The sequence below is a fragment of the Artemia sp. Qi Xiang Cuo genome, chromosome 2, assembly GCF_049724085.1.
Source record: "Artemia sp. Qi Xiang Cuo chromosome 2, ASM4972408v1, whole genome shotgun sequence".
Lineage (NCBI taxonomy): Eukaryota > Metazoa > Arthropoda > Branchiopoda > Anostraca > Artemiidae > Artemia > Artemia sp. Qi Xiang Cuo.
The window spans coordinates 76,891,116-76,918,644 of NC_142795.1; the positions used below are offsets into that span (position 1 = coordinate 76,891,116).

General features: G+C 35.9%; 1 protein-coding gene across 3 annotated transcripts in view; it reads left to right on the forward strand.

The window, feature by feature from the left end:
* The window catches only part of Men-b (NADP-dependent malic enzyme b, mitochondrial), a 270,075-nt gene that overhangs the window by 79,114 nt on the left and 163,432 nt on the right, over positions 1-27,529 (forward strand). For all 3 annotated transcript variants that reach the window (XM_089103272.1, XM_089103274.1, XM_089103273.1), the window contains exons 2-3: positions 19,651-19,834; positions 26,604-26,762. In XM_089103272.1, coding sequence (XP_088959398.1) covers positions 19,651-19,834; positions 26,604-26,762 — 343 coding nt within the window. The remainder of the gene's footprint in view (positions 1-19,650; positions 19,835-26,603; positions 26,763-27,529) is intronic.

Consider the following 27,529-nt stretch of genomic DNA (forward strand, 5'->3'; position numbering starts at 1 on the left):
GCGAGGCGTTGAGGAGGGCACAGCCCCTTTCATATACGGAATAATTTCTGTTCGTTTTAAGATTTAATGTTGCTCCTTACTTTCAGTTTAAAAAACTTTTTTTTTTATTTAAAGGCTGCGAAAGCGGGGGGTTTTGGGGGCGGCAGCCCCCCAACAGTGCCTCCTAATCCCTGTACGTTTTAAGGTTCGACCTTGTAACTCAGCCGCTTTAACTCTTTAGAAAACGTAGTTTTTTCAAATAATTTCTGCACGTTTTTGTACAGTTTATTACTTATTATTGCTTGACTAACTGTTAGCTGATCGTGTCAGGAGTTAAAGTTGGGGGGCTGCCGCCCCCAAACCCCCGCTCTTGAAAATTCTTGTGTTAAGGCTTTTAATTCCTGAATACTCAAATCACGTTGTACAGGGTGCCTCCTAATCCCTGTACGTTTTAAGGTTCGAACTTGTGACTCAGCCTCTTTAACAGCCCCCCGACTGTGCCTCCTAATCCCTGTACGTTTTAAGGGTCGACCTTGTAACTCAGCCTCTTTAACTCTTTAGAAAACGTAATTTTTTTCAAATAATTTAAAAATGAAACTGAGTTTCTTTTTTAAACTTTAAATTCAGTATATAAAAAATTTCCTCTGACGGTGAATTGAACCCGGGTCTTCCGCCTGACAGTCAGGAGTATCGACCTCTGTACTAAATAGACACAATTGTAATTGTTTTTTAGTAAGTGGAATCTATTTTTGACGCAAGCAAATCCCCACAAAACTTGATATTTGGTTTTTGGAAAAAAGGTAAGGAGTAATCAGATTGAGCTGAAATTTCTAGGATAAGTTTCCAGGCCCCAGGAAAGCTAATCCTCTAAATTTCAGCCCGATCAGACAACGTTAGAGGGGGGCTGTGGTGGGAAAAATTAACATGGGCTCTTAGAGGGAAACGAGGTTTTTTGTAAGCTTTAGGTCGGGGATTTAGTGTTCGATCTGAAAATATAACAAGGTCAACGAAAGTTAAATTCCGCCATGAATTAGTCCTCATTCATTTTAACCAGTTGCCAACTATGCTTTGTTGGCGTAGATAAAAAAAAAGAGAAGATAAATGATTCTTAATTGGCTATATTTGTTTTTTGGAAAACAGGGAAGGAGTGATCGGATTGCGCTGAAATTTCGAGGATAAGCTCCCGGGCCCTAGTAAATCTTAACCTCTAATTTTCAACCCAATCGGACAACGTTAAAGGGGGCTGTGGTCGAAGGGTCGAAATTTCCGGCCCACTTTTACCCATGAAGATAATGTCGGAGGGGAGTGAAATTTTGCACGTTTCTTAGTTTGAGCTTGGGCTACAAAATGCGATTACCGCTGTCTCTCTGCGACTGCTAGGACCGAAAATCACTTAACAGTGTGGTGGGTCGCCTCTTTATAGGGGCACAAGTGTGCCTCCTTGACATTCTTGGGTTGTATATTTTAGCTCCTAATTGTTATCATTGCTTTGGAAATATAAGGTTGGGCATTTAAAGGGTAAAAAGTGGATTCCATTGTATTTTCAAATCTATTTTGGTATAATGTTAAAAAAAAGTTTAGTAAATCTATTTGCTAAATCGGATTTTGCTAAAACTGAACGATGAACCTCATAAATTTCATTACACTTAAGAATATTTATAAATAATTACTAACTATGCAAGAGTTTGATCTTTGGACTATAATCCTAACCTCTGTACGGAGAGGAGAGGGGCCTAGATTACTATCATAAGCCTATTTCGGAGGAAGGCTTTTGGACCCCAAAAAACTTGGTTAATATTAAGAGCAAGGTTTATGGTTGTGCTTTTATATAATTTGCACTTCATAAAACCTCTGACGAAGGGCATATTGGGATAGGCGTGTAAAAATTCCTTTTCGTCAGCCCGTCTACTAGACGGACTGGTGGAACCCATTTAATGAAACCTGGAAGAATCCATTCAAGGAACATTAGCTACAAAAACGGGTAGATACGGAACTTCTGTTTGGAGTGACCAACATATTGGACTCCCCCACTGGCAATTGTTGTTCCTCCATCCCTGTAATTGGTGCATCACACGGTCTTCTGGAGGGCACGTGCTCCTGCGACTCCCTCCCCCCTAGATACTCCTCTGGCTACAACCTATGGCACCGAGTGTTCGTGCACGATTGTATTTTTGTGAGAGAAGGGCTACATCCTTGCCATCCGTAAATGTAAGAATGACCAATATTAAGCTTTAATGATGAGCTTTGTAATTTTCTTCTCTTGTTTTGGTTGGTCATTTCCTATATTAAAGTCTCAATATTACACCCCCCCGTCCCCAGTTATTTATAAGTGAAAAATGAGAGTGGGCATTTGTTGCCCTAGTTTTTTATGCCTCTGCTACACCTCACCTTAGGCTTTTAAAGATATTTTTTTATATATTCATAAAAAATGAAAAAAAAATCCTTCTCCCGCCCTTTATTTTCGTAAATTGGTGACCCTGCTGTCCCTTTATTAGTGTTTTTTTTAGCCCTTATTCTGCCATGTGCATTAGGGTGACCAAGTCTCACAGAGGGGGGGGAATGTCGGAATGTGGTTCGTTTTAGCCCCACTAAACAATTCCCTTTCCAGATATTGAAATAGTCGAAATTTGAGCTCGATCAAATGACGTTGACCTGTGCTGCTCGTTGCTCAAAGTTTCAAAAAATCAAAATTTTTGTTAAAAAAGCTAACATATCGAAAAGCTAACATTTACCATCCAAAAATTTGGATTTTTTCATACTTTGAGCGACGAGCTGCACGGGTTAATATCGTTTAATAGAGCTCAAATTTCGGCTATGTCAATATCGGGAAAGGGGAATCGTTTTGGGGGGTTAAGATGAACAAAATCACCAACATCGATTTTTTTGCGGTCACCTTAATGGGCATAGGGCATGTGAAATTGTGTTTCTGTATTACGTAGTTTGCCTCTGGTCCTGCCATCTTTGTCTCTGATCTGACCCCCAGTTTACCTTCTTATCTTGCGTCTCCTAATGTATGTAAAGCTGTCCAATTAGCACTTCTTGTATCCAGTTGATCCGGAGAATGACAGTAAATCGCCTAAAGTTTAAGACAGCTGTAGCATTTTGCTATCGATCGTGGGCTTCAAGCAAAAAAGATAAACTCAATACGCGTATCCCCCCCCCCCCCAAGCTACTCCTAGATATTCATAGTAACAGTTTTCGGCAATAAGAAACATGAAAACTTACAAAAAAAACAATCTTCGACAGTTCGCTTAAAGGTAAATATGACGTAAATTCAAAATAGAAGCCATATCCTTAAAACAGCATTGACTTTACAATCAAGCACTAAGGCAAACACAAAACCGTAAAGTGCGAACACATTACACAGTTGTTTCAATCTTCAAAATTTACAATTTATTTCAAAACTTGAACATATTGGTTTTTGGGTTCAAAACCTGAAATAAATATTTTTAAAATTTCAAACTTTTTTTTTCAACGGATTGTGGTTTGATATATTTAAATAAGTATAAATCGCCTACTAAGGCAGTACGCTGGCATTTAATTTTAGGAGAGGGATACCCCTCCCCTAACCTGATTCATTTATGCATAGATTGAGTTTGTGCGGGCTACTTCATGCAGACGTTAGTTGAATTTTCCGTGGGCAGAATGTATATTCTTGAATTTAAGTATTTAGATTCACAACTCATAGCTAGTTTGTTACACGGTTGGAAATTGTACTTTTTTGCAAGTCAGCTGGAGCCAAAACCAAAAGAAGGGCACCCTCAAATGGGGGGAATAGGAGTGTGTGCAGATCTGTTAGTCCCAGGCATTTTGATGATCTGATGAGTTTTCAGTGGAACTAATAGGAACTTTTTTATTCTTGTAGTCTTAGAGTTAAAATCAGTGAATTCTTATTTCACCGAAAAAGAGAAAATAACTGATACGCATTGATGGGTAAAACAAACTGTACTACATCAAGAGCGTGTTTATTTCCTTAAGGTTGGAAATACGAAAACTCGTTCTTTTATTTACTTTTGACCAAAGTAAATTAATCTTTGTCTCTCTTTCTAATAATATTTGTCTTTTGGTGTATGTCATTGCTCTTTTGACCTTTCGATTCACATGATTTTAGAAAATCGGACGATTGATAAGAATTGACTTCTTTTTTGGGGGAACTTTTGTCAATGCTTTTCCTCCTTGTTACTACCCAAACACTTGATCCGTTATTTGCTAAGGTTTTCGAGAATTAATTGATAGAACCTCGTATATAAATTTGTAGTTAAAGCAATTCTTAGTAAGCAAATATGTGAAAACTACATATTCGCGTATTTTATAGTTGATTGATTAATTTGCATATTGTCACAACAACATAATTCTATAACAAAATCGAATTAAATCTTTTAGTTGTCCCTGGGTACTGCCTGGGAACTCTTGGAAGACGAAATTCCCATTTAAAATTAAAAAAATAAAACAACATGAAGACATTTTTAAAGTTATACATATATATATATATATATATATATATATATATATATATATATATATATATATATATATATATATATATATATATATATATATATATATATATATATATATATATATATATATATATATATATATATATATATATATATATATATATATATATATATATATATATATATATATATATATATATATAATATATATATATATATATATATACAAATAAGGAAGCTGCTAAGTCTTGTTTAGGCTGGGAAGGTATTAATAATAGAATACTAATTGCTCATTTTATGACTAGAAAGTTCAGGGTGTCAGTAATAGTAGTATACGCCCCTGTAGAACCGACTGACAGAGATACTAGGGACTCAGATGAATTTTACTTTCAGTTATAGGAGCATATAGACAGGGTCCCAGGTAGAAATATGATGTTTTTACTGGGAGATTTTAACGCCCAGGTCGGTAGAAATAGGGATAGATGGTATCCCAGCCTAGGTAAATTTGGTGTAGGAAAAGAAAACAGTAATGGATACAGACTTGCAATTTTGTAGGTATAACAATCTAGTTATAACAAACACAGCATTACGTCATAAATTTGCTCGTAAGCTACCTTGGTATTCACGTGATGGTAAGACAACACAACTTGCTGATTATGTTATAGTAAACCGAAGACTGGCAGGATCAATACAAGATACTAGGGTATATAGGAGTGCTGTTATTGATATTAAAAGTAAAGATCACCATCTAGTAGTGTCAAGGGTTAATTTAAAACTGAAATATCGGAAGGGTAACTACCTCCCGGGAAGTTATGATGTTGGTAGACTCCAGGATGAGAATTTGAGAGAAACTTTCCAGGAACAGTTGAATATTAAACTTGAGAGCTTAAAATTTGATAATGTGGAAGATGGTTGGAATAATTTTTAGAAAAATAATTTGTGAAGTTGCTGAAAGTGTATTAGGGAAGAAAGCTAAAACTGCAGCTAAGAATATTAGTGAAAAAGCTTTATGTTTAATAGAGAGGAGAAGGGGCTTGCACACGAATGATCTGAGTGATAAATCATATGAAAATAAGACGAATGTAAAGAAAGTGGAGAAACCATTAAAATATGAACTAAGGAGGTGTGAAGTGGAGACCATGGGCAAAATTGCCGAGGATCTTGAAGATGCAGCTAGACGGCATAATAGTAAAATATTGTACTGGCACGTTAACAAATTGAGAGGGAGTAGTCAATCCGGACTTGTCCCAGTTAAAGATAGGAATGGGGTCGCAATTAGCGATAAGGAAAAAACTAAAGAGAGATTGGCCAAACATTTTGAGAAATTTCTTAACTGAGATAGAGTAGCAGGAAAAAGTATAGAGGAAAATGAAAAAGTTTGTGATCACTTGGATGTGAAGGAAGATTTGTTTTATGGGGGGGAATTAGCAGCAGTATTAAAAGGGTTAAAGAATAATAAGGCTCCAGGTGCTGATAGGGTGGTAAATGAGTTTCTTAAATATGGTGGCTTTGAGGTCAGAAATAAGTTATTGAAGATTATGAATATGATTTTTGAAAAAGGGGAAGTACCTAACGATTTTAGGAAAACCTTAATTAAGCCACTTTATAAGAAAGGTGATTAAAGTAAGTGTGGTAATTATTGAGGCATTAGTCTGGTCTCTGTAGGTAGTAAATTACTTAGTAACATGATACTTTTTAGACTGAGAGATGCCGTAGACAAAGTTTTAAGAGAAGAGCAGTGCGGTTTTAGAAAAGGTAGAGGATGTGTCGATAAAATTTTCACTCTTAGGCTAATAATTGAGAAGTGCCTGAGTTTTCAAACACCTTTGGTCCTCAGTTTTATAGATTATGAGCAAGTGTTCGATTCTGTTGATAGAAGAGCTATAGTAAAGGTTTTATCCTTGTATGGTATACCAGACAAATACATTAAAGTGATTAGTGCTACGTACGAGAATAACACTGCTGCGGTTAAGGTAGGAAATGAGGTTATCAGCTGGTTTTGTATTAAATCAGGGGTTAAGCAGGGCTGTGTTCTATCCCCATTTATATGGACTATTTTGATGGACTTTGTTTTAAGGAGCGCAGGAAAGGCAATGGGAGACCACGGAATCAAATGGGGAGGAAAAAGTCTCCTGGACTTGGATTATGCTGATGATTTAAGCATTCTAGATGAAAGTGTGAGCAAAATGAATGAAGTTTTAGAGGTTTGCGAGTTCAGGGTGCTAGAATTGGTTTGAAAATTAATGTTAGGAAGACTAAGTCACTAAGGCTAGGGATAAGTGAAGATTAAGAGGTGATGTTACGTAATCAAAAGATTGATCAGGTGGGCAGCTTTGCTTACCATGGTAGTATTATTAGTAAAGATGGTGGAATCAGTGAAGATGTTAAAAGTAGAAAAGCCAAGGTTCAGAGTATTTTTTCACAGTTAAAAAAAGTTTGGAAGAATAGGAAGATAAGTTTACTAACCAAGATTAAAATACAAGAAGCTACAGTAATGACAGTGGTCAAATATGACTCTGAAGCATGGACGCTCCGACAAGCGGATTAAGATTTTCTTGATTTTTTATAGAGAAGTTGATTAAGAATTGTTCTGGGCACCCTGCTGATTGACCGTATTTCAAACAATAGGCTATACGAAAAATGTGTTTCAATACCGCTCTCTAGGTCTATAATTAAAAATAGTTGAGGTGGTTAGGGCACGTTGTGCGGATGAAGGATGACAGATTGCCGAAGATTGTTCTTTTCGGCCAACCATCGAGGGCTAAACGGAAAGCAGGTCGTCCCCGTCTGGGGTGGGAGGACGTCATAAAGAAAGATTTAAAGGAAATGGGAACTTCGTGGGCGGGTGTAAAAAGGGAGGCTCTGAATAGATTGAGGTGGAGGAGGAGCGTGCGTGGCTGTGTTGGCCTCAGGCGGCTTGGTGCTGCGGTGAGTTGTTAGTAGTAGTATATATATATATATATATATATATATATATATATATATATATATATATATATATATATATATATATATATATATATATATATATATATATATATATATCATACAAAATCATCGCGAAAGCTTATTTATCGTATAGAAAAAGCTATTAGATGTCGGAAAAGGTGAATTGAGTCCCAGGAATCGCCGTCCATGTGGCTGCATGAAACGTTTACACCTATTCGTAGCTGGGGTCATGCTCGATGCTCTTGTCAAATCATTCTCGATGCTCTCGTAGTCTAATTTATAGGTCCGCTGTGTCGAGCTTATGATCTGTCCTAATCCAGTTGTTGTCTGCTCTGATAAGCAAAACATTGCTAAATTCGCAAAATTAATGTTTGCATTATTTCGAAGTATAAAAAATAAATTTCCACTTTTCCTACTTGAGGTTGGATTTTAAAAGGTTGGAAAAAAAAAGATAATGCTGATTTTCTCTCCACTTTTCTTTTTTATCTACTCCATTTTTAGTTTTCGTGGTTTAGATTTAGAGATTAATAGTGACTGATATTTGTATTGCATTTAATCTTTCTTTTATTTATCCATTGTTTGTAGAACTACTGTTAGCTTAGTCCACTACATTGATCTAATCACAGAAAGACTGAATTTCCGTAGGTTTGAGAAACGTGATATTTTTGTTGGAACAAAATGCTATATAATTCCTTTAAAAAACGTTGTTTTTCCACCTACTAATTTGATATTTAATTTATAACTGCCACCCTTTAGATTTTATATTTAATAACTCATTGACTGAAATTGTATTGTATACAAGTTACATTGTCAGGATAGTCTGTCGATAAGTGAACAACCAGTGGAGAACAAACATTTGTGTAGGAGCCGAATATTATATATATATATATATATATAAGTAGAAAGCTATCTAAAGGCCCCACGGGGGCACCAAATATGGGCATAGAGTCCCTAGGGGAAATGGATTTCTGAGAAATTGATTGCGTAATCGATTGGGAATTTGGAACACCTGTGCTGTCAGTCATTAATCAAATTGTTTCCAGGCAAAGTTTAATAATGTCTGACAGGTACTGTCAACATTTCTCCAGGAATAGATCCAAGTCATTAATGTCTTTGCCTCGGAAACAACTCTTTTGGTCGAACTCCAAAAGATATTAATAACCAAACGCCATGGAAACAATTCTCCAAGAAACATCTTAGCGATGAATTGTTTTAGCGCGGGAAATAGGTTTCTTAGTAATTTGAAATGCGTCAGCGCAGAGATTCCAAAACAAAAGGAACACGCTGAAATTACGTTTAGGGATTATTTGGGCGAAACCGTTTTAACCATTTTAGGGAATTATTTTGGCGAAACAGTTAGAGACATTTTAAAAGATGATTTTAGAAAAGAAGTTGAGGGTAAAACTCTGTGGTCGTTATAATACACAAGTTGTATTTTAACAGTGTCGTGAGGTCCCCTACCCCAACCCCAAACGGTTCCGATCCCCCTACCCCAACCCCAAAGGGTTCCAATCCCCCTACCCCAACCCCGAAAGAAGCCCCGGTCCTCAAAGGTCCCCCAAGCTCCCAAAGGGCCCCCGGATCCCCAAACGCCCTCCCCGGGCCCCCACAGGCCCTCCCTCCGGTCCTCAAAGGTCCCCCAGGCTCCCAAAGGGCCCCCGGACCCCCAAAGGCCCTCCCCGGGCCCCCAAAGGCCCTCCCCCAGCCCGAAAAGGCCCTCACCAGGTCCCCAAAGGACCACCCGGCCCTAAAGGCCCCCACCAGACCCCCAAAGGACCCCCAGCACCCCAAAGGCCCCGGAGGCCCCATTTTTTAATACTTTTTATGGCTTTATTATATCTTTTCAGAACAAGTTATTTTCTTAATGTCCATCCTAAACCCATTTTACAAGTTGAAGTATCCATCCCTTTCACCCACAACTTTACTATACTGATTTTTGAATGCTCCAACACCAAGCAATACTTTTTAAAAGGCATTTCAGAACAAGTTCTTTTCTTAATATCCCTCCTAAACCCATTTTACAAGTTGAAGTACCCATCCATTTCACCCACAACATTACTTTACAGCTCTTGAAGGCCACAACACCAAGCAATACTTTTCAAAAGGCATTTCAGAACAAGTTAGTTTCTTAATGTCCCTTCTAAACCTATTTTCCAACTTGAAGTACCCATCCTTCTCACCCACAACTTTACTTTACAGCTTTTGAATGCTTCAACACCAAGCAATACTTTTCAAATAGCATTTCAGAACCAGTTCCTCTCTTAATGTCCCTCCTAAAGTCATTTTACAAGTTGAAGTTCCCATCCTTTTCACCCGCAACTTTACTTTACAGCTTTTTGAATGCCCCAACTCCAAGCAATACTTTTCAAAAGGCATTTCAGAACAAGTTATTTTCTTAATGTCCCTTCTAAACCTATTTTCCAACTTGAAGTACCCATCCTTCTCACCCACAACTTTACTTTACAGCTTTTGAATGCCCCAACACCAAGAAATACTTTTCAAAAGGCATTTCAGAACCAGTTCTTTTCTTAATGTCCCTCCCAAACCCATTTTATAAGTTTAAGTACCCATACTTTTCAACCACAAGATTACTTTACAGCTCTTGACGGCCACAACACCAAGCAATACTTTTCAAAAGGCATTTCAGAACAAGTTATTTTCTTAACGTCCCTTCTAAACCTATTTTCCAACTTGAAGTACCCATCCTTCTCACCCACAATTTTACTTTACAGCTTTTGAATGCTCCAACACCAAGCAATACTTTTCAAATGACATTTCAGAACCAGTTCTTTTCTTAATGTCCCTCCTAAACCCATTTTACAAGTTGAAGTACCCATCCTTTTCACCCACAACTTTACTTTACAGCTTTTGAATGCACCCTAGCAATACTTTTCAAAGGGCATTTCAGAACCAGTTCCTTTCTTAATATCCCTCCTAAACCCATTTTACAAGTTGAAGTACCCATCCTTTTCACACACAACATTACTTTACAGCTCTTGAAGGCCACAAAACCAAGCAATACTTTTCAATGCATTTCACAACAAGTTCTTTTCTTAATGTCCCTCCTAAACCCATTTTACAAGTTGAAGTACCCGTACTTTTCACCCACAACTTTACTTTACAGCTTTTTGAATGCCCCAACACCAAGCAATACTTTTCAAAGGGCTTTTCAGAACAAGCTATTTTCTCAATGTCCCTTCTAAACCTATTTTCCAACTTGAAGCACTTATCTTTTTAACACACAACTTTACTTTACAGTCTTTTGCATACCACAACACCAAGAAATACTTTTCAAAAGACATTTCAGAACAAGTTTTTTTCTTAATGTCATTCATAGACCAATTTTACAAGTTGAAGTACCCATCCTTTTCACCTACAACTTTACTTTACAGCTTTTTGGATATCTCAACACCAAGAAATACTTTTCAAAAGACATTTCAGAGCAAGTTCCTTTCTTAATGTCCCTTCTAAGCTCATTTTACAAGTTGAAGCATCCTTCCTTTTCACCCACAACTTTACTTTACAGCTTTTTGGATACCCCAACACCAAGAAATACCTTTCAAAAGGCATTTCAGAGCAACATCTTTTCTTAATTTCCCTTCTAAAACCATTTTACAAGTTGAAGCATCCATCCTTTTCACCCACATCTTTACTCTACGGCTTTTTGGATATCTCAACACAATATATACCTTTCAAAAGGCATTTCAGAGCAAGTTCCTTTCTTAAAGTCCCTTCTAAACCCATTTTCCAACTTGAAGTACCCGTCCTTTTCACCCACAACTTTACTTTACAGCTTTTTGGATATCTCAACACCAAGAAATACCTTTCAAAAGGCATTTCAGAGCAAGTTCCTTTCTTAATGTTCCTCCTAAACCAATTTTAAAAGTTGAAGCATCCATCCTTTTCACTCACAACTTTACTTTACAGCTTTTTGGATGCCTCAACACCAAGAAATACCATGCAAAAGGTATTTCAGAGCAACTTATTTTCTTAATGTCCCTTCTAAACCCATTTTCCAACTTGAAGTACCCATCCTTTTCACCCACAACTTTACTTTACAACTTTTTGGATATCTCAACACCAAGCAATACTTTTCAAAAGGCATTTAAGAGCAAGTTCCTCTCTTAATGTCCCTCCTAGACCCATTTTACAAATAAAGGCATCCAACCTTTTCACCCACAACTTTACTTTACGGCTCTTGAAGGTGCCAACACCAAGCAATACTTTTCAAAGACATTTCAGAACAAGTTCTTTTCATAATTTCTATTGTAAACCCATTTTACAAGTTGAAGTAACCATCCTTTTTATCCACAACTTTACTCTACAGTTTTTTGAATGCTCCAACATCAAACAATACTTTTCAAAGACATTTCAGAACAAGTTCTTTTCTTGGTGACCGTCCTAAACCCATTTTACCCATTGAAGTACTCATCCTTTTCAACTAAAATTTTACTTTACAGCATTTTGAATGCTCCAAAACCATGCAATACTTTTCAAAGGGCATTTCAGAACAAGTTCTTTTCTTAATGTCCCTCCTAAACCCATTTTACAAGTTTAAGTACCCAACTTTTTCACCCTGAACTATACTTCACAGCTTTTCGAATGCCCACAACACCAAGCAATACTTTTCAAAAAGCATTTCAGAACAAGTTATTTTCTTAATATCTTTCCTAAACCCATTTTACATGTTGAAGTTCCCAACCTTTTCACCCGCAACTATACTTTCCAGCTGTTTGGATACCTGAACACCAAGAAATACTTTTCAAAAGACATTTCAGAACAAGTTCCTTCTTCATGTCCTTTCTAAATCCATTTTATTAGTTGAAGCATCCTTCCTTTTCACCCACAACTTTACTTTACAGCTTTTTGGATAACTCAACACCAAGAAATAACATTCAAAAGACATTTCAGAGCAACATCTCTTCTTAATGTACATTCTAAACACATTTTCCATCTTGAAGCATCCTTCCTTTTCACCCAAAACTTTACTTTACAGCTTTTCGGATACCTCAACATCAAGAAATACCTTTCAAAATGCATTTCAGAGCAAGTTCCTTTCTTAATGTCCCTTTCTAAACCCATTTTCCAACTTGAAGTACCAATCCTTTTCACCCACAACTTTACTTTACAGCTTTTTGAATGCTCCAACACCAAGCGATACCTTTCAAAGGAATTTCAGAGCAACTCCTTTTTTAATGTCATTTCTAAACCCATTCTCCAACATGGAATACCTATCCTTTTCACTCACAACTTTACTTTACAGCTTTTTGAATACCTCAACACCAAGAAATACTTATGAAAAGGCATTTCAGAGCAAGCTCCTTTCTTAATGTCCCTCCTAAAACCATTTTACAAGTTGAAGCATCCATCAATTTCACACACAACTTTACTTTACAGCTTTTTGGATACCTCAACACCAAAATATACCTTTCAAAAGGCATATCAGAGCAACATCCTTTCTTAATGTCCCTTCTAAACCCATTTTCCAACTTGAAGTACCCGTCTTTTTCACCCCAACTTTACTTTACGACTTTTTTCCACACTCAAACATCAAGCAATACTTTTTAAAGGGCTCTATTATGTTTTTTCAGAACAAGTTTTTTCTTAATGTCCTTCATAAACCAATTTTGCAAGTTGAAGTAGTTATCTTTTTCACCACAACTATATTTTACGACTTTTTGCACACCTCAAGATCAAGCAATACTTTTCAAAAGACATTTCAGAGCAAGTTCCTTTGTTAATGTCCCTCCTAAACCCATTTTACAAGTTATAAGTACTTATCTTTTTCCCCAAGACTTTACTTTACGACTTTTTTCCACACTCGAACATCAAGCAATACTTTTCAAAGGCATTTCAGAACAATTTTTTTCTTAATGTCCTTCCTAAACCAATTTTACAAGTTGAAGTAACCATCCTTTTCACCCACAACTTTACTTTACAGCTTTTTGAATACTCCAACATCAAGCAATACTTTTCAAAAGACATTTCAGAACAAGTTCTTTTCTTAGTGACCGTCCTAAATCCATTTTACAAAGCGAAGTACCCATCCTTTTCCTCACAACTCTACTATAAGGCTTTTCGAATACCCCAACATCAAGCAATACTTTTCAAAAGCATTTCAGAACAAGTTCTTTTCTTAATGTCCTTCCTAAACCCATTTTACAAGTTGAAGTAGCCATTCTTTACAACCAACACAAAGCAATACTTTTCAAAAGGCCTTTCAAAACAAGTTCCTTTCTTAATGTCCCTCCTAAGCCCATTTTACAAGTTTAAGTACTCATCCTTTTCACCAAAACTTTACTATACGACTTTATTTTCTTAATGGCCCTCCTAAACCCATTTTATTAGTTGAAGTACCCAGCTTTTTCACCCAAAACTATGCTTCACAGCTTTTTGAATGCCCACAACACCAAGAAATACTTTACAAAGGTATTTCAGAACGAGTTATTTTCTTAATGTCCTTCCTAAACCCATTTTACAAGTTGAAGTTCCCAACCATTTCACCCGCAACTATACTTTACAGCTTTTTGAATGCCATATCATCAAGCAATATTTTTCAAAGACATTTCAGAACAAGTTCTTTTCTTAATGTCCGTCCTAAGCCCATTTTACAAGTTGAAGTACCCATCCTTTTCACCCAAAACTTTACTTTACAGCTTTTTGAATGCCCCAACACCTAGCAGTACTTTTCAAAAGACATTTCAGACCAACTTCCTTTCTTAATGTCCCACCTAAACCCATTTTACAAGTTGAAGTACCCATCTTTTTCACCACAACTTTACTTTACAACTTTTTTCTTAATGTCCCTCCTAAACCCATTTTACAAGTTGAAGTACCCAACTTTTTCACCCAGAACTATACTTCACAGCTTTTTAAATGCCCACAACACCAAGCAATACTTTTCAAAAGGCATTTCAGAACAAGTTCTTTTCTTAATTTTCCTCCTAAACCCATTTTAAAAGTTGAGGTACCCATCCTTTTCACCACAATTTTTCTTTAAAACTTTTTTGCACAACACAATATCATGCAAGTTTCCAATTCAGTTCAGATTTTTTTTTTTGTGCTCGCGACAATATCATGCAAGTTTCCACTTCAGTTCAGATTTTTCTCAGAGATGAAAAAATTTAAAATACTGTTCCAAATTTTTTCATAGAAGATGGAAAGTTCAAGTTATCTTCTGAATTTTATTAAAGAACTTACAGTTCAATTCTATTTTCTCCAAAGAAAATAAAAATCTTCCATTTCAGTTCTTAATTTCACAAAGACAAAAGGAAATTTAAAGTTCTATTTGAAATTTCTCAATGAAGTGAAGAAAAGTTCAAGCTCTCTTCTGAATTTTCTCAATGAAAAAGAAATTAGTTTTTGATTTCCTAATAATATAAAAAGGTTCTACTTCAGTTCAGATGTTTCCCCAAAGACATAAAGTTAAAATTCTCCTCCAAATTTTTTGTAGAAGATAGAAAAAGTTACACATTGATCGTGAATATTTCTCTATGAAGATAAGGAGCTAATTTTCTCATTGATGTGAAAAAAAGTTCAAGTTCTTTTCCTAACTATCCATATGAGGAGAAATAAGTTACAGATCAATTCTATTTTTCAAGAAAAATAAAAATTTTCCACTTCAGTTCAGATTTTTCTCAAAGAGATGGAAAAATTTTAAATTACTGTTCTAAATTTTTCATAGAAGATAGAAAAAGTTTTACAGTGATCATAAAAGGTTAACTCAAGTCTGAATTTTTTTAAAGAACTTACAGTTCAATTCTAATTTTTCCAGAGAAAAATAAAAATCTTCCACTTCAGTTCTTAATTTCACAAATACACAAAGAAATTTAGAGTTCTCTTCTGAATTTTCTTAGAGAAAAGAAAAAAGTTATAGTTCAATTCTAATTTTTTTCAAAGAAAATAAAAAATCCCCAATAAGCATGCATAGTGAGAGAGAAATACAAAGTCGACCTGGGGGGATTTTCCGGCGAGTATGGTTAGGTTAGATTAGGTTAGACTAGATTAAGTTAGGTTAGACTAGATTAAGTTAGGTTAGATTAGGCTAGGTTAAGGCAGGTTAGGTGGGTTAGGTTAGCTAGCTAACCGGGTCTCCATGTTTAAGTTAGGTTAGGTTAGGCTAGATTAAGTTATGTTAGGTTAGGTTAAGTTAGGTTAGGTTAGCCTACGTACGAGCGCGTACGTAGGACATTAAGAAAATAACTTGTTCTGAAATGCCTTTTGAAAAGTATTGCTTGGTGTTGTGGGCATTCGAAAAGCTGTGAAGTATAGTTCTGGGTGAAAAACGTTGGGTACTTAAACTTGTAAATTGGGTTTAGGAGGGACATTAAGAAAAGAACTTGTTCTGAAATGCCCTTTGAAAAGTATTGCTTGGTTTTGGAGCATTCAAAATGCTTTAAAGTAAAATTTTAGGTGAAAAGGATGAGTACTTCAATTTGTAAAATGGGTTTACGACGGTCACCAAGAAAAGAAATTGTTCTGAAATGTCTTTGAAAAGTATTGTTTGATGTTGGAGCATTCAAAAAGCTGTAGAGTAAAGTTGTGGATGAAAAGGATGGTTACTTCAACTTGTAAAATGGGTTTACAATGGAAATTATGAAAAGAACTTGTTCTGAAATGTCTGAAAAGTATTGCATGATATTGGCGCATTCAAAAGCTGTAAAGTAAAGTTGTGGGTGAAAAGGATGGATGCCTCAACTTGTAAAATGGGTCTAGGAGGGACATTAAGAGAGGAACTTGCTCTTAAATGCCTTTTGAAAAGTATTGCTTGGTGTTGAGGTATCCAAAAAGCTGTAAAGTAAAGTTGTGGGTGAAAAGGATGGGTACTTCAACTTGTAAAATGGGTTTAGAAGGGACATTAAGAAAATAAGTTGCTCTGAAATACCTTTTGAATGGTATTTCTTGGTTTTGAGGTATCCAAAAAGCTGTAGAGTAAAGTTGTGGGTGAAAAGGATGGATGCTTCAACTTTTAAAATTGGTTTAGGAGGAACATTAAGAAAGGAACTTGCTCTGAAATGCCCTTTGAAAAGTATTGCTTGGTGTTGAGATATCCAAAAAGCTGTAAAGTAAAGTTGTGGGTGAAAAGGACGGTTACTTTAAGTTGGAAAATGAGTTTAGAAGGGACTTTAAGAAAGGAAATTGCTCTGAAATGCCGTTTGAAAGGTATATTTGGTGTTGAGGTATACAAAAAGCTGTAGAGTAAAGATGTGGGTGAAAAGGATGGATGCTTCAACTTTTAAAATTGTTTTAGAAGGTACATTAAGAAAAGATGTTGCTCTGAAATGCCTTTTGAAAGGTATTTCTTGGTGTTGGGGTATCCAAAAAGCTGTAAAGTAAAGTTGTGGGTTAAAAGGAAGGATGTTTCAACTTGTAAAATGGACTTAGAAGGGACATTAAGAAAGGAACTTGCTCTGAAATGTCTTTTGAAAAGTATTTCTTGGTGTTGAGATATCCAAAAAGCTGTAAAGTAAAGTTGTGGGTGAAAAGGATGGGTACTTCAACTTGTAAAATTGGTCTATGAATGACATTAAGAAAAAAACTTGTTCTGAAATGTATTCTGAAAAGTATTTCTTGGTGTTGTGATATGCAAAAGACTGTAAAGTAAAGTTGTTTGTGAAAAAGATAAGTGCTTTAAGCTGGAAAATAGGTTTAGAAGGGACATTGAGAAAATAGCTTGTTCTGAAATACCCTTTGAAAAGTATTGCTTGGTTTTGGGGCATTCAAAAAGCTGTAAAGTAAAGTTGTGGGTGAAAAGTACGGGTACTTCAACTTGTAAAATGGGTTTAGGAGGGATATTAAGAAAAGAACTTGTTGTGAAATGCATTGAAAAGTATTGCTTGGTTTTTTGGCCTACAAGAGCTGTAAAGTAATGTTGTCTGTGAAAAGGATGGGTACTTCAACTTGTAAAATGGGTTTAGGAGGGATATTAAGAAAGGAACTGGTTCTGAAATGCCTTTTGAAAAGTATTGCTAGGTGTTGGGGCATTTAAAAGCTGTAAAGTAAAGCTGTGGGTGAAAAGGATGGGTACTTCAACTTGTAAAATGGGTTTAGGAGGGACATTAAGAAAATAACTTGTTCTGAAATGTCATTTGAAAAGTATTGCTTGGTGTTGGAGCATTCAAAAGCTGTAAAGTAAAATTGTAGGTGAGAAGGATGGGTACTTCAAGTTGGAAACTAGGTTTAGAAGGGACATTAAGAAAATAACTTGTTCTGAAATGCCTTTTGAAAAGTATTGCTTGGTGTTGTGGCCTTCAAGAGCTGTAAAGTAATGTTGTGGTTGAAAAGTATGGGTACTTCAACTTGTAAAATGGGTTTGGGAGGAACATTAAGAAAAGAACTGGTTCTGAAATGCCTTTTGAAAAGTATTTCTTGGTGTTGGGGCATTCAAAAGCTGTAAAGTAAAGTTGTGGGTGAGAAGGACGGGTACTTCAAGTTGGAAAATAGGTTTAGAAGGGACATTAAGAAAATAACTTGTTCTGAAATGCCTTTTGAAAAGTATTACTTGGAGTTGGGGCATTCAAAAAGCTGTAAAGTAAAGTTGCGGGTGAAAAGGATGGGAACTTCAACTTGTAAAATGAGTTTAGGAGGGACATTAAGAGAGGAACTGGTTCTGAAATGCTATTTGAAAAATATTGCTTGGTGTTGAAGCATTCAAAAGCTGTAAAGTAAAGTTGTGGGTGAGAAGGATGGGTACTTCAAGTTGGAAAATAGGTTTAGAAGGGACATTAAGAAACTAACTTGTTCTGAAATGCCTTTTGAAAAGTATTGCTTGGTGTTGTGGCCTTCAAGAGCTGTAAAGTAATGTTGTGGGTGAAATGGATGGGTACTTCAACTTGTAAAATGGGTTTAGGAGGGATATTAAGAAAAGAACTTGTTCTGAAATGCCTTTTAAAAAGTATTGCTTGGTGTTGGAGCATTCAAAAATCAGTAAAGTAAAGTTGTGGGTGAAAGGGATGGATACTTCAACTTGTAAAATGGGTTTAGGATGGACATTAAGAAAATAACTTGTTCTGAAAAGATATAATAAAGCCAAAAAATGTATTAAAAAATGGGGCCTCCGGGGCCTTTGGGGTGCTGGGGGTCCTTTGGGGGTCTGGGGGGGCCTTTAGGGCCTGGTGGTCCTTTGGGGACCTGGTGAGGGCCTTTGGGGGCTGGGGGAGGGCCTTTGGGGGCCCGGGGAGGGCCTTTGGGGTCCGGGGGCCCTTTGGGAGCCTGGGGGACCTTTGAGGACCGGGGGGAGGGCCTTTGGGGGCCCGGGGAGGGCGTTTGGGGATCCGGGGGCCCTTTGGGAGCTTGGGGGACCTTTGAGGACCGGGGCTTCCTTCGGGGTTGGGGTAGGGGGATTGGAACCCTTTGGGGTTGGGGTAGGGGGATCAGAACCCTTTGGGGTTTGGGTAGGGGACCTCACGACACTGTTAAAATACAACTTGTGTATTATAACGAACACAGAGTTTCACCCTTAACTTCTTTTCTAAAATCATCTTTTAAAATGTCTCTAACTGTTTCGCCGAAATAATTCCCTAAAATGGTTAAAACGGTTTCGCCCAAATAATCCCTAAACGTAATTTCAGCGTGTTCCTTTTGTTTTGGCATCTCTGCGCTGACGCATTTCAAATTACTAAGAAACCTGATTCCCGCGCTAAAACAATTCATCGCTAAGATGTTTCTTGGAGAATTGTTTCCATGGCGTTTGGTTATTAATATCTTTTGGAGTTCGACCAAAAGAGTTGTTTCCGAGGCAAAGACATTAATGACTTTGATCTATTCCTGGAGAAATGTTGACAGTACCTGTCAGACATTATTAAACTTTGCCTCGAAACAATTTGATTAATGACTGACAGCACAGGTGTTCCAAATTCCCAATCGATTACGCAATCAATTTCTCAGAAATCCATTTCCCCTAGGGACTCTATGCCCATATATGGTGCCCCCGTGGGACCTTTAGATAGATTTCTACTTATATATATATATATATATATATATATATATATATATATATATATATATATATATATATATATATATATATATATATATATATATATATATATATATATATATATATATATATATATATATATATATATATATATATATATATATATATATATATATATATATATATATATATATATATATATATATATAACAACAGTTCCAAGTTTTATTTATTTTAAATTACAGATTAGGGATTGACAACTATCTAATTAGAGATTAGAAACCTTGATATTAATTATTTCTTAATTATATCCATTATTTTCAGAACTGCTACAACAACTAACAGTGCATCCAGAGTTATGGCATCTGCACCAAATCTATTCAAAATGAGTGGCAGCTATGATCGTCTTCAAAAGCGACCCTTTAGTGATCAGAAGGGACAGGCACACAATGTTTGTCCAAGCATGGTTAGGGGGTTTGATCACCTTCGTGATCCCAGACTCAACAAGGTAAGCAGCTTTCTTTAAAAACGTGGAGTCAACTCAATGCCACTATATAATCAATACCCTACCAAAGTCGAATTTTCGCTGGGAGATTTTTTTTACCCTGGGTTGAAAGATACAGATTTAAGAAGTAAGAATAGGCTACAGAAAGAAGTGTATTTTAGCTTGTTGGAGGATAAGATAGAGGTAGGATGGCGTCAAGAAATTAAGAAAATTTTAGATGAAGCAGGATACTCGTATTTTTTTAATCAAGCTAAGGGGTCGTATTCGGATACAGTGGTTGATAAGGTAAAAAAAGGTTACATGAGCAAGGAATACAGCAGTGACAGGCTCGGAAGGAGGCCTCGGGATCTCTGAGTCTGTATATTACGGTGAAATACACGTGGGGAGAAGAACCTTATTTTAAGCTGGGGTTGAAAGGGGAAGAAATAAAATGGATTTTAAATTTAAGGGGAGGGTCGACTGATATTGGGGAAAGAGAGAGGAAATTTAGGGGTCATAGGGTTAACCCAGTCCCTTGTCCTGTGTTTGGGGAAAATGATGAGGATATTTTTCATTTTTTGGGAAATTGTAAGTACTTGGCGGATCTGAGAAATTAGTGTTTTTCGTTAGTATTGGCAGATAGAAGGTGGGTGGAGGGGATTGTAGGATCACGAGTTACAATGACATTAAGGAATTTGGCTAAGTATGTTGATGAAGGGCTGATACATCGTGAGAGATGTATCTCTATAAATAATTTCATGAATTTTCATAGCTAATTACGTTTTTTCTTTTTAATTTATTTGTGTTTTTTGTTGGTTTTGTTATGTTTATGTTCTGTTTTTTTTCCTATGGCCCGATGGTTTTTTTTTTGGAAATGCATACAAACATACATAAAGTTGTAATTCCCGGGGAAACAAATGTACCTGTGTCTTGCGTTGCTTTTCATTCGCGGTTTATCGCAAGACGGTGCATTATAACGATTAACTGGCTGCGTTTTGTCTTAACCAAGCTGATGAGAGAAACCTTCCCATTTCATAATTAAGAAAAACACCATCGACCGATAAGAATTTAGAGCTTTCAAAAAATAGTTTTGTTTTTAAGAAGCTGGTGTCTTTTTAATGTCAAAACTGACATTTCAATTTTTGTTTTAAAGAGTGGAGACAGAATTGTTAGTATTCATCCCCGCAGGAATCCATCTTGGGGGATGGAAACAAGTTTCATCCCCCAAGATGGGGGATCTGCGTAAGATATATATATATATATATATATATATATATATATATATATATATATATATATATATATATATATATATATATATATATATATATATATATATATATATATATATATATATATATATATATATATATATATATATATATATATATATATATATATATATATATATATATATATATATATATATATATATATATATATATATATATATATTCTGTTGTGTGTGAACTGATTTGCGAAAGAATAAAAACGCAGTAGTGTCAACCGATTAGACTGGGCTTACATGAGTGTATCGTATTCAAGTTAAACGACCTATCTCACCTAGCGTATTAAAACACTCGATAACTCAGAATTAATCTGCGTTAGTAATTTCAAAAGCAAGATGGCCTGAGCCAAAAAAAAGAGAAAAAAAGGCTTTCGACTTTCAGCACAAAAAATAAAAATCTCTTGAAGAGAAGGTATTTGAACAGAAAATAAACCATATTTATTAATTTATTCCAGACTTGATTGAGTAAACATCTCTATATTCATGGACTTTGTGGGAAAAAATCTTGATTATAGATGAAATAGTGTAGTGAATCAGATTTCTTTTGAAAACCATTAAAACAATTTCAAAGCAATGAAATAAATGGTATTTTCAAATATTTTATTTTGATTCTTTTCATGCCGGCCCTAAACGAGTGCATTTTAAATAAAATTTGACAGTTTTTGTGTATGTTAGAATATTTTATGATTATATCTAGACCCCGGCGCCGCGCCGGCGGAGCGAACGCCCGCCGTCGATGGCCGACCCAATTGAACGTCGCTGAAGTGTCGTAAAGCCGCTGGCGTGCCATATTCATGCTGCCGCCGGCCGAGATAGTGGCGTTCGGTCACGGTTAAATTAATTTTACGGCATTTCTTTATTGTGTCAACCGCAAAGTCAGACCTTTTCCTTCCCGTGGGGTTCAGTATTTCGATTTTGCTGATTAGAAATCAAGCAGAGCTTGCACTATCTCCGAATTTTCAGGTATTTCCCCGAAAATTTATACATCACCCTGAAAAAATATTTAGTTCCCCGAATTCCCGAAAATCACGCAATCACGATGTCACTCCTAGCGATTTATCATCAGTGACTTTGCCTGCCAAATATTACTGTGTATGCCATAATTCTTCACTGCTCTCTTGTTCATTAGTTGTTGTCTCTTTTGTTGCTTTGCATAAAAAACAGACAGATGTAATATGCTATTGCAAATACTGCAATGTACACATTTCTTCACATGTTGACAAAAAAAAAGTGTTGTCTTTATGAAATGATTTTAAATAATTTCGTATGCAGTTTCCCAATTGCCATTTCTTACATCACTCGTAGCCAAGAATTTTATCTTCAAGTCGAATAGAATTAAAGAAAGTATTCACTACTATGCAGCTTCAACCTTCTGTTGGATTTTGAAATTGACAGCCTACATACTGTTTCTACAGCTGAATTGTAAGTTTTTAGATTTTTTTTTTCTGTTTTTAGATAATAGTTTCTTAATTTTTAATACTCAATTATTTAACACCTGATAGGAAATAAAATCTTCTTTCTGGAAAATTTTTACCCCCCCCCCCCAAAAAAAAAAACCGCCGACGGTTGTGACAAAATTTAGCTATAGACTAAGCTATGTACAAGGTTGGGGAATTAAAGATTTAACCGAATGTTACCCCAAAAATATATTCATAAATAAATTGTAAATTATTGCATATAAGGGAGGGGGGTAGGGAGTTATAATTTTTAAATAATAGTACCTATTTTTCTAATTGAAAGCAGGGATACCAAAAAAATAATTATTTTTTTCCATTTAAAGTTGAGACGGAAGGAAATAATATTAAATTTCCTGGGAAACCATTGAAGTATTTTTACAGACCCAGGGCCCCCTTTGAGACGTGTTTATTGTCTTGGGTATTTTGCAATTCCTCATAGGCTACTGGCCTTATTTGGCTTTTGTGTGTGCTCCCTTTTATTTTGATTCTTTGGATCTTATGGACTGCCATGGGGAATCTATCACTCAGTTTTCTAATAATTTGAGGTATATCTGAATAATTTTGACATTTTCGTTGCTGTCTTTGTACCCCTTTACTCATGCTCTCAATTTTTTTTCAAGGAACACTAAGATTTTTAACGTTACTTTGCGGGTTTGTTTGAACCATATGTTGACCTTGTTAATTATTCAGTAAATTATTTTTCTAATGAAAGCTGTGATGCTATCCTATCAAGGTGGTATCCAGAGGGGTGGGGGTGTGTGTGTGGGGAGGTATTATATTTAAATGCTAAGAGCTCGAAATTTTATTGATTGAAAGCCGGGATCCAAAAAAGTTCATTTTTTTTAATTTAAAGCAGAGACGGCATCCTATCAAGGTGGTATCCAGAGGGGGGGGAGTATTGAGCTATCATATTTAAATGATAATACCTCGACTTTTTTTAAAGCAGGGGTGCCAATAACTAAATTATTTTTTTTTATTTAAAGCAGAGACGGTATCCTATCAAGATGGTATCCAGAAGGGAGACATACGGAGTTATTATATTTAAGTGATAATACCTTTATTTTTTTTAATCGAAAGCAGGGATGCCAAAAAGTTCAAAAGTTGACAAAATTAACTAGATTTTTGTGAGTTATATTTGATGAACCACTGGCATGGTCTTATGGTCAAAAGAAAAATTGGCATATGTGTTCAATCCAGTTTCTTTTCCCTATTGATGAAACGGGTTTACTTTGGCAAAATTCATTCTTATTTTACAGGTAGATTCACACTAAAACGAATTGGCGTGCCGAAATTGATATCGACATCCCCGTCTAACATTGCGCTTGAGTAACAATGGCGTCCTTGGTCCAGTGCCCAAGTTACATTAAAAGGCCAGGTCATAATAAAAGCTTTCAATTTGGGAGGTTCAAGGAGGAGTCTTTGAGAGTCGTTTGACCTCAGGGTACTAGCTATTGCAACGTTATTAAGTATCTACAGTGGTTTAGAAAATACAATCATCCTAGAAATGATTACCAAAACTATGCACAAATGTAACATTTGGAATATTATAACACTTTTTTCAAAGCTTTGAAGAAAAGCAAAAAAGTCTAAATACCCCTAACTATGCTTGAAAGCTATTTTAAAAAGAAACTCTTTGGAGATTCCATAGAAATTACCATAGCAAAAGCTTTGAGCCTGGGTGGGGGTCAACGAGGAGTCTAAGTATTTTGACCACAGGGGATTTATTGCTGAGACTTTCTTAAATTTGGTAATTCTTGTGAGCATTTGAAAATCAAAGCTTAAACTCAATAACTGATACTAAGTGTCCTAACATTTTGGTTGGATTAAAAGTGACGAACTATGATGAACATTTCGATACATTCCTGGAACTACTTCAGTCTGCATATCGTTTCATTTAATTACACTTAAAACAAACGAGCTTTTTCATTTTTTTACCTAAAAAAATATCTAGCACTTCATTTTTCTTCATAGCGAATAAACTATTGAGTGTTTTTTGTGTCATTGGAATTAAAGTGTTCTGATGCAAAGTGTTCATAATGTATTTTTCAGTTTGATAAATTTAATCCTTTTAGATAAAGTTTATAATTTGACCGATATTAGGTATTTATCAGTGAATAATTTAGAATGAATCCCCAAAAGAAAAAAATTAATAATATCCAAAAGAGCAGCCAAAAGCGACAAAAAAGCAGCAGTTCAGCCTTAGCCTACATGACATATATTCTATGAAGAAGCCAAAAAAAACTTCAAAATATGTTTTTTTTAAATTGTAATTAAAAACCAGTTGTTAATAGAAGAAGGCTTCTTAAGAATCCAAAACAGCAAAAAAAAAACAATCAATATCAAAGCCGCCCATTTCAACTGTTTTAAAGGTGACAAAACAGCTATAGGCAAAGTGCATTATGAAAAAATTAAGCTTCTAAGTTCAAAGTTATATTCAAAGTTTTTACCCACATAACTGACGAATTTTGTGATACGGTATTTGAAATTTTATATGTAGTAATGCTCGATGAAAAAAACTACTAATTTTGATAATTATTTATGTTAAGAATACATAGCTAATAGATACTTCAACTACTCGTATTATGCAAGGGTTCTGAAACGCCACAGCCATTTCGTTTCTACCAGATTTCTACTTCTCTTGATGAATAACGAAGAAGACCAGTTTCCAGCCAGTGACTTGTGAATTTTTTTGAATTTTTGATAAAAAAAAGCAGCAGTTCAGCCTTAGCCTGAATGACATATATTCTATAAAGAAGCCAAAAAAAACTTTAAAATGCATTTTTTTTTTAATTGTAATTAAAAACCAGTTTTTAATACAAGGAATCCAAAAGAGCAAAAAAAAAAACAATCAATATCAAAGTCGCGCATTTCAACTGTTTTTAATGTGACAAAGCAAATATAGGCTAAGAAAATTATGACGAAATTAAGCTTTTAAGTTCAAAGTTATATTCAAAGTTTCTACCCATATAACTGACGGAATTTGTGATGCAGTATTTGAAGTCTTGTATGCAGTATTGCTCAATGACAAAAACTGCTAATTTTTATAATTATTTATGTTAAGAATAAATAGCTAATAGATACTTCAACTACTCGTATTATGCAAGGGTTCTGATACGCCACAGCCATTTCGTTTCTACGAGATTTCTACTTCTCTTGATGAATAACGAAGAAGACCAGTTTCCAGCCAGTGACTTGTGAATTTTTGAACTCATGAATAGGCTCGAATCTGTTGCGAATTTAAGCTGTGATCTGAGAAAGACTGATGAAAACATTAATGTTTGCGGTCAACATTGATCGCGCCGGCAGCGCACCGCCAAAATCTTACCGGCGGCGCGCCGCCGACTTCTTACCGGCGGTGCGGCGCGGTGTGCTGTTTTTGGCCCCGCCGCCGCTGGTCTTCCTTCATCGGCGCGGCGCCGGGGTCTAATTATATCTGTCATTTGACTTTTTCAAAGCATAAGTATTTCGTATAAGCCCCTGTGATGTAACTAGCTTAAATGTCGTTATTCTAACGATCGAGAACCTCTACTATTGGTGTATATCCTTTTCCCAACCTAGTTACGCCTCTGGTAGCATTAATTAAGGAAAACGAGAAAAAAGTATTTCAATTCTTTTGTGGCTAACTCTTCCTACAGCTTCTAGAATTAAGCCTAGCTGTAATCTTGGATTCTTCATCTTTATGTCCATTTAAGAATCAGTTACATAAGAAAGATTACTAAAATGATGAAAAAAATTATCATTCTCCTTTCTCATCCTATTGTATGTCTCTATCCCTTTCTTTTCCTCTCTCTCTTGCTCTCTTGCTCTCTATTTCTCTCTCTCCCTCTTTCTTTCTCTGTCCCTCTCTCTCTCTCTCTCTCTCTCTCTCTCTCTCTCTCTCTCTCTTTCTCTCTTACTCTTGCTTTGTCTCTTTTTTTCTTCTCTCCCTCCCTTAGTTTCTCTTCATTTTGGCATTCAAGACCCCCCCCCTCACTCTAAAAAACTGTCAATACGCCCCCAAAAAATTTGCCTATGTGCTTCTGACTTTATATATTTATATTTTTTTCAGGGAATGGCCTTTACGCTGAAAGAACGGCAAGCACTAGGCATTCATGGGCTTATACCACCCCGTTTCAAGACAATGGAAGAGCAAGTTCAACTTTGTAAACTAAATTTTGATAGATATAATGAAGACCTGAACAAATACATCTACCTCATGGGGCTCGGGGTAAGTTATTTAGTTTTAACATGCAGGGCACCTTGTGCGCCATTATTTATTCAATAACAAAGTGCTTTTTTTTTATTTTGTCTGCCAGTAGGTTTAACTGCTTCCGTTGATTAGGCTATTCAATCAGCTATAGTGTTATGCAGCTCATGAGTAACACTGTGCAAATACGTATGTTTCAGTAGGTTAATGCTGGTCAGATAGACTACATGGAAATGCCTTGGAGTATAGTTTCTCTGTAATGTCAATTGCAAAGCATCGTAAAAGAACAGACCAGGACTTTGTGAAGGATGGCCGAAGCCTAGTTTGCTGAATCTCACAATCTGTAGAAGGCTGTCTTTGCCTCGACCTTTGTAGGTTGTCTTTGTAGAAGGTTGCATATGGATCTTGTAGAAGGTTGTCTTTGCCTTGACCTTTGTGGGCTGTTACCTCAACCTACTGGAAAGCGTTTTTTATAAATATGCAACTTGTTAGGGTTGAAAAATGCAGCAATATCATCTTGAAAGTATTAATAGCTAGTTTTGTGTGCACTTCTTAACTGACACTTCCTGTTTCTTGCTGTATCCTTTAGCCAAGTTGTGATAGAGATTCTCTGTGAAGATAGCCACTTACTTTGAGCCAACTATTTGTAAGATGGTTGCAGAAAGTTTGTCATTCCCTTGAGCTTGGTGGGTAGTTTTGTCTATATCTGATTTTTTGTAGAAACAAAATACTGCTAAATCGTCGTAAAACCATTGATAGCTTTTTTTTGCGCACTTCTGCGTCTGTAC